Raw genomic sequence first — 8422 nt, forward strand, 5'->3', positions numbered from 1 at the left:
CTATATTGGCTTTTTAGATAAAATTTAATCATTACCAAAAGCTACTCACTGTGTTCATATTAAAAGTGAAAATATTGTGTCATAACAAAAAATTCATTCTAAACCTTTCAAAATGTCAGTTTCAAAGCACATTAGGGCAAATCTTCATTAGAGGCCTCCATTTTATTTTCAAAAATTACAATAATAGCTATTTACATTGAGTGCAATTTTTCATTATAATTCAGTTTACATTCCATTCAGACTTTGAAAGTATTTAAGAGTGTGTGGATGGATAATTGCCAATTGATAGCTCTGTTTTCTTTATTTTTTAAATAACAGTAACAATTATATACACAGTATAATATAAAAACTTGTGTTGCTCTATGATTTACACTCTAATATTTTATTTACAGGGGTTGAAAATTTATCACATGAAGATGGTCCTGAAGTTAATGAGTCACTTCTTTCAGCCACAGATCAGTCAGATCTAGACAAGGAGGACTGGAACATCAAAAATAATTTATCAGAGACATCGTATGCAGATTCTTCTGTAGTTTCAGGTATTTGAAACATGTGCATACTTTACATACACTTCCAGAAGTGCTGTTCCAGAGAATTTAGTTGGGATATTGATGACATCAGTATCGAGTAAACGTAAGGGAGAGGAATTTGGGCCCTGGTTTTAGTTGGGATATTGATGACATCAGTATCGAGTAAACGTAAGGGAGAGGAATTTGGGCCCTGGAGTTTGTGAGCATTTTTTTTTTTTTTTTGGTACCCGGGGATTGAACTCGGGTCCTTGCGCTTGCAAGGCAGACCACCGAACCGCTGAGCTAAGTCCCCAGCCCTGGTAGCATTTTTATTAAAATAATATTTTTAGGAGATTAAATTAAAACAACTCCTCTTTGGCTTAACCATTTTAAATGAATACAATATTAACGTGTTACACATATGAACATATTTGTTTCCAATTTTACTTTCTAAGAAATCTGTGGTCGTTCTAATGTAATTACTATCATAAGTATGTGCTATATGTCATGGTTCCCCAAATAAATATATTAATCAGTTTAACTCACTCCAACCTCCTCAAAATAATGAGAACAATTACTATTTCCCTAATTTGAGAGAGAGAGAGAGAGAGAGAGAGAGAGAGAGAGAGAACTTAGGGATGTTCAGCTGTTTTAAAAGGAAGTGAACAGTTATGAAAGAAGGATTGGCTTGAATTTCAGTGAATAAATTGGCACGAGGACCAAATACCAAACCTCTACTTTTTGGTACTGAAACAACCCCGGAAGAAGCAAAGTAATCATCTTTCCTTCTCCAATATACTCATGGTGGGAGAATTCTCTTTCCTTTCCCTCTAAAAAGCTACATTGTATTTCCACAAGAAAAACTTAATTAAAGACTGTGGTGTGTATAATAAATATAACAAGAAGCTCTCTGGGGCAGAGAAAAAAAAAGCCCTGATTTCTAATATCATTTGCCAATACTTGTGACATAAATATTTCAGTTTTCTCAACCTAAGGTCACTGGTCACGAATCTGGGAAGATTTGTGTTAAGACTGTACCACTTCCTGACATTTGGACTGTCAAGTCATACGTAATAGTGGAATCTAGTAAAATGATTAGAAAGTGATGAGTTTTAAGTTTTCCTCCTATTTAAAATTCAATTTATCTAATTGTAAATTCACATAATTTGGAAAAAGCTGTGCTTAAGAATCTACTTACAGAATTTTTGAAATTTTAATGACTGGCTTTTGTGAGGTGGTATAGACTCACCCTCTCATGCCACTGCAATATCTAGCATTTGTACTTACAAAGTAATACAGGTGCATTGCACAAAACTTGGGATGCAAAGAAAGTCACAAAGAAATCGCGCCTATTCCCGCAGTATGGCTAGTATATTTTTGCATCTCTTTGCGGTCTTTTCACGTGGCTAGGGATGTATTGTAAGAGCATGTCTCGTTTCACTTAAGAGGCCGTACTCTTAAGTGAAATAAATAGGACACGTGTAAATACCTAATAATTTCTCAGGTGTAAGAAGTGAAAAGTGTAAATAAGGACTTAAAGGTTTAATAGATAATGTGAAATAGGAAGAAAAGGGCAAAGGGGCAGGGGCAGTGGGAGGGGTAAGGGAAAGGAAAGAAGGGAATGGAATTAATATGAGAAAATGAAAACATGGAAACAAAGCCTTTGCAGATAGGGAAGGGTGGAGGGGTTGAAGTGAAGGCAGAATAATGAGGAAAAATAAGAACCAAGATAGATTATAAAAAGGTGCAAATCTCCAATGATGAATGTCATTTTATTGTATACCTTAAATGTACCAATAAAATTAATTTTAAAATAAAGAGCATGTCTCCTGGATTCAGTAGATGCCCCTCTACAAAGTGGCTTTTAATGACTCAATAACAGTTCTACCATTTGGATGCAGTGTAATTAATTAACCAAATGTTGAACATTTAGTATCTTTCCAAATTACTACATCATGAACAATGCCTTGATATCCTTCTCTACTAATATTGCAGCTTACTTTCTAAAGCCATATATAATTGGAATTTCTGGTTCCAATGACTTATACTCTTTCAACACACTTGATACAGTCAAATTTCATTGTGCCAATTTACATGTTCTCCCACAGTATAGGAGAATGCCTTGTTACCATGACTTTTCCTTTACAGACGTTGGCAATAGCATTTTTTAATCTTTTGCCGATTTGATTGGTGTTAAAAATATTCTTTTAAGCTGGGGATTTAGCTCAGTGGTTGCACTGCCTGCCTTGCAAGTGCAAGGTCCCAAGTTCAATCTCTAAAAATAGTTTGATTTTTTAAAAATATTATCTTATTTGAATTTGAAATTTATAATTTCTACTAAACTGTTTTTAGAAGTTCCTTTTCTCTGTGTTGTTATTTTGTTATTGATTCCATAGACATTTTCCTATTAGGATATATATGTTCTTGCTGATTTATATAAACTATTGAAATATATGGGGTATCAGTCTTTTGTATACATTGCATCAATATTTTTTAGGGTTTGCTTGCTTTTTAGGTTTATAGTATATTGCTTTGTTTTCAGTTGTATAGTATGTTGGGTTTGTTTTTTAATGCCATGCTTCCAAACCACATAGAGGAGGAAGTTTATTGAAATTCAGATGCTGATTCAGTAATTGTGGAATAGCTCCTGATATTACACGTTTTGCACAGGCTTTAGATGCTGCTCCTGCTACCGGTTGTAGACCATACTCTAAGCAGCAAATTTCAATGCATAAAACAGTAAAACTTTGAAACCTGAATTCTAGGGGAGCTTTATTTTATTATTTATTTATTTTGAGACAGGGTCTTGCAATGTACTTCAGGCTCACCTTGAACTCACTATGTAGCCCAGGCTGTTGACAATCCTCCTGCCTCTGCCTTCCATGTGCTGGGATTATAGGCATGTGCCACCACACTTGGCCTTTTTTCCCCATATAAACACCTTCTGTTATCCATATTCTACGGGGATGTCAAAATCTACTATCTGAAGATGAAGTTTTTGTGTTTTAACAAACTTTCTTGGTAAATTCCCTGACATCTCTGTAGTTTACTGGAAATCTTATAAATCCACACTAGAAAGGATTGAATGCCAAACTGAAGGCAGAAGATAATTGCATCTCAAATGAGGGTTTTTCATCAAAACTTACCAGGTTCAGTTCATCAGCTTGCAGTTTATCTAGTCTGAGTTTCAAAATGAACAAAATTAAAGGCAAAGGTTTTAAATAAATACCTTTGTTATTTTTCATTTTAAGTTTCAAATGCATCTTGTGAGAAAAATTTAGGAAATTGAAAAATTTACTGTTCTTGTTGTTGTTGTTGTTGTTGTTGTTTTTCCTTTCCATTGTGGGGCTGTCATCGAGACGGAAGCCACCTTCAGCTGCACTCACAGTAAGTGCTATGAAAGGAAAATGCAGAATATTAAAACATGGAATACACTGAAAGCATCCAGGTGTTCAGTAAGCTTATAGAAAGTGGATCTCATCCAGTGCACAATCAACATGTAGTACGTAGCATCCTTACCATTTGTGGGCTTCTCTTACATATTTCTAAGCAGGTTAGTCCAATCATGCTGGCCCTTTCCAGAGCAGCGACAATAAGCAGCAACTTATTTATAAATATGTATCGCCCTTGTTCAAAGGCTTTGCTGCAGTCACTTCTGCAAATAACTGCTTATGGATCATTTCAAGTTATCTGTTGATTTTCTTCATGTAAGAACTAAGAATTATTTAATAAATAACATGTAAAATAATATTAGCCAAGAAAAGTCATTGGAATGCTTTTGATGGAACTTTTTGTTTTTGTAGAAAAATTCAATGTGGAAGAATTTTGCCTACAAAGACATTTTCAGAACTAACACTCTAAATACATGTATGTAAATATGAAAATATTTCATAGTTTCTAATATGTACTTGCATGATTTTTTATATATTTTCCTGATATTGGCAATGCCTCTATTATTATTTTGAATTCCAGCATAGTAGGTTAATATTTCAAATAGCTGCCAGAATATCTTTGAATAAAATTTTTACTTAAGCTACATACCTAGGAATTTTTAGTATGCAGAAAGAAAAAAGTGGCAAATTATTATTAACATTAAATGAAGACATCTCATTATTATTTCTGAACACTTTGTTCAGTACATAGTTATATTACTGAATCCAAATATTGTTGATCATGTATACCTTTAATTGAAGCTATAAATCTTCATATGTTGATTTTTTTAGGACTTCTCCCTCAGTGGTTCATCCTGAAACCAATTTTAATCACATTTATCTTTTTCACCCACCAGTTAATGTATCAAAATTTTCTCACAGGTAATTTTCCTCACTATTGACAATCAATTGCTTCACATTAAAAGACATTAAGATGTAGCAAAATTAAATTTTTAAGTCATCCTTTCCCAAGCTAACACAGTCATGTCTAAATATCATTTGAACATTTCTCAGACTAATAATACATGCTACATGTAATAGTTCCACTTTTGGTAGTGACTGGACATATAACAAAAATATATTGCAAAACTTTGATATTTCTTCAGACCACACTTCCCCAGAAAACACCAGAGAGACACAAGACACGTATTTATTTTCTTCTATTAAAATACATTAATTAAAGCAAATGAAAGGTTTATTGATAATTTTCATTTTATAAATTTACAACAAAGTTGTTCAATCACTTGCTATTGTTTCATCAAAACAAGTAGTTCTTTTAAATGGGCCTTTTTATACTTTTCTAGGAATTAATCCCACATAATAAAATAAAATAAATGATACTTAGAAATAAGTAAAATTTGAACAAACCTACTTTTTTTCAGAGTTGAGCAGATAACCCCGAAAGATTTTTTTGTCCCTGTCAGATCTTCCTATGGATTTAGAAATGCAAAACCTCATATTGACCAGCAGAGGGCGACTTTACACTTAGAGAATGAAAATTCACTGTTGCAGTATGGAAAATTATCGTGCGACTGCAGGATGTGCCATGTGTGAATGAATACATAGTGCGCATGACTGTGAATGCATGTGTATATTTTGACTTATATATTCGTTCACGTGAAGATTTTAAAATTCCACCCCAGCTAATGAGCTCATCAACCTGCTTGTTTTCAGACTTTAATACCTTCTTTTTCATATTCCCCCATATGTTCGACTCCTTAGGTTTATCCGGTGACATTATGCTTTGGAATATATTGTGGATATATTTTGCATAGATCATGTTCTGTAGGAGGGGTTTAAAAATTGACCTTTATAAAACAGCCTTCTTCTCCCTGGCCCAATCTGTTGTAGCACTTTTTTTGTTGTTGTTGTTGTTTTGTTTTGCCTTTTTATAGACCAAAGTGCAATCTTAGATTTGGTCTATACTAATTTCTGTAAAAGTGTCACACAATTTATCCTTGCACTTGAGGACCAGAATAATGTGATACAGCAGAAACCTGTAAAAATATAAAGATTTCCAGTATCTCTTGAAATAAAGATCATAGCATTTGAGACCTAAGAGAGATAATGCTACCCTACATAGTATATAATAATATTGTCTCAGAATCACTCACACTGATGCTTCTTTATTTCTATGTTTTAAAAATTCAATTATTGCTAGTTTTTGAAAACCTAAAGTACTACTGAGGCAATTCAGAGACAGTAATTGAAGCTTGCAAAGATGCCTTTTCTGCTGCTGGCTTGGTGCTTGTTACAGGAATATACAGGGTTGTGTTGGACTTGAAATCTACCACAGCTACCTGGGTCGCTTAGATAACTTACAGTTACATAACAGTTCCAAAAGGGTTGCCCTTCAGATCTCAGGAACAAAGGTATAGGTACTTTATCAGAAAGGAATCTTCCTAGTAAATAGTTACTACTGGCTGAATGTAATTTCATAGTACCAGTTTATGGCTACACGCTTAAAGGTTTTTAAAGCATCTTTCTCACCAGTGATGATTTTCATTTTTACTTGATGATTGGGCTTTACCTTCTCGATTTTGGGATGTGAAGCCAGAGTAGTAGGAAGACAGAAGTGAGTTGCTGTGGCCTTGGAACAGAGACACCAGATGTGTGTATTAAAGGGCGTTGAGAGGAAACCGCTGAAGAAAGAAGACGCCTGTGGGGAAGGCTAACAGAGGAAAAGTAGAGAGCATTTTGTCGGAGCCTTCAAGGGCCTGTACTGGATTTGTGGAAGGAGTTGGGAGGCAACATTTCAGGTTGCATAATCATCATAAGCCATAGTGTAAAATAGTGAAATATGTTCAGGAGGACACATTGGGTGAGAGGAGGAGCACAGTTTGATGAAAATGGAGCATCCTGGGAGGAGAGTGGCAGGAGATAGGACCGTAAGATCAGTGGGAGTTCATGGGGTTCTTTAACTGTAATTTTTACAGCTGCTTTTCCTTAGGGAGTAAAAAAAAAATGACAAAATTAATGTTTCACTGTTTGATAATTATGACACAGCAGTACAATGCGCCTGAAATCACTTCAGATACTAGGTGTCACACTGATCCCTTGACATTGTCCGTGGTGGCGATGTTTTAACCCTGGAAATTGACAGACACTTTTAAGTCATGACTTTTTCCCCCCCTGCAAATTGCAGACTGCTGAGCATTACCTGGACACCCTTAAATACCTCTCTTCTCGCTGTCTTTCTGTGCGGTTAAGTCTGCTTCCCTCCTGCAGCCTTTCTGGGTGAGCGCCTAAAATGAAAGAGGTTCCACATCAGCTTCTTCTACTTTGCCTTTCTTAAACCTTGTCATTGGCCAGACTCGGTTCCTAGGCGGTCATCCGGGTTATCAGCCACCCCACGCCATGCTGCCTCCATTACTGATGGGCAGTAAATGAATGAGTCACTCTGGTGGGAGTGCTTATTCTCAGAATTCTGTATTTGAATAACTTTCTTTCTGTATTAGGATTCAAGTCGAAAGGATAGATGGTAAAATTGAAGCCAACATGATTATGCACGATTCAAATTTAATTCTAGTTGAAACATTTCAGCAGTAGAAATTCTATAAACAGGAGCAGAGGAGCTCCACGGATAGCCATGTGGGCCTGTGGCTCTAAGAGAGATTTTTCTCTTTGGGGAACTCATTTCCTAGAAGCTTGGATCCAGGAGAGAATATGCAAGGTGGGTGGAGGTGGCTTTTCTCCATTCTGCAGGAACACATGTTCCCTGGCACAGAGAGCAAAATCTGACAGACCAAAATGTGAGCGTGCGCGTGAATGTGTGCGTGTGCGTGTGCGTGTGTGTATCCATATATATGGAGCTGAATAAAAGTGATCTATTTCCTTAGAGAAAAGATGAAGTTATTTAGAAAGTAAAGGAAATCAGCGCTATGAGTAGGACGGAAGTGAGCACATGGGGGAAGCCAGCATATTCTCTGTGCGTGTGGCCATAGGAGGGCATGTGCTCCAAGCGGAGCGGGTGATGACATTATGGGAAGGTGGATGTCCAGGTGTGACACTGCTAACGCGCGTCGCGAGGCCAGGACCAAAACATGCCATTGCCATGAGAAATGAAATGAGTTGACTTGAAAACCTTCTAAGCACTAACACGCAGGAGAATAAAGCAAGTGGGGTTGTTCTTTCTCGGTGCGCAGAGAGGCATTTGCCTTTTCATTGTTTCCTGCTGGAACCTAAAACCACTCTTCAGAAAAGAGAACCTCTGATCCATGGAGGCAAACAGCAGAAAGGAGGGCGAGTCTATGGAGTGAGTAATGCAGCCAGGCCAAAAAATAGGAGGCACGTTACCTGAATAGCAAAGTAAGAACCAATTTTGTGTTTTACCCAGCCAACCTTGGCTCTGAATAAACACAATGTATTTCATTTGTCCATTGCCTGTTAAAACAGTATTGTCCAGCAGAGGGCAGACTTTACATTAAAATAAACTAAAAAGGCCTCCAGAGTGGTTTTTTTTTTTTTTTTTTTTTTTTTTTT

At 36.2% G+C, this 8422-nt stretch overlaps 1 protein-coding gene across 2 annotated transcripts in view; it reads left to right on the forward strand.

Moving 5' to 3' along the window:
* The window catches only part of Ifih1 (interferon induced with helicase C domain 1), a 64228-nt gene that overhangs the window by 16758 nt on the left and 39048 nt on the right, over positions 1 to 8422 (forward strand). For both annotated transcript variants that reach the window (XM_010606848.2, XM_010606849.1), the window contains exon 3: positions 393 to 539. In XM_010606848.2, coding sequence (XP_010605150.1) covers positions 393 to 539 — 147 coding nt within the window. The remainder of the gene's footprint in view (positions 1 to 392; positions 540 to 8422) is intronic.

The sequence above is a fragment of the Fukomys damarensis genome, unplaced genomic scaffold (genome assembly GCF_012274545.1).
Source record: "Fukomys damarensis isolate Sample0158 unplaced genomic scaffold, DMR_v1.0_HiC HiC_scaffold_26, whole genome shotgun sequence".
NCBI classification, from domain to species: domain Eukaryota; kingdom Metazoa; phylum Chordata; class Mammalia; order Rodentia; family Bathyergidae; genus Fukomys; species Fukomys damarensis.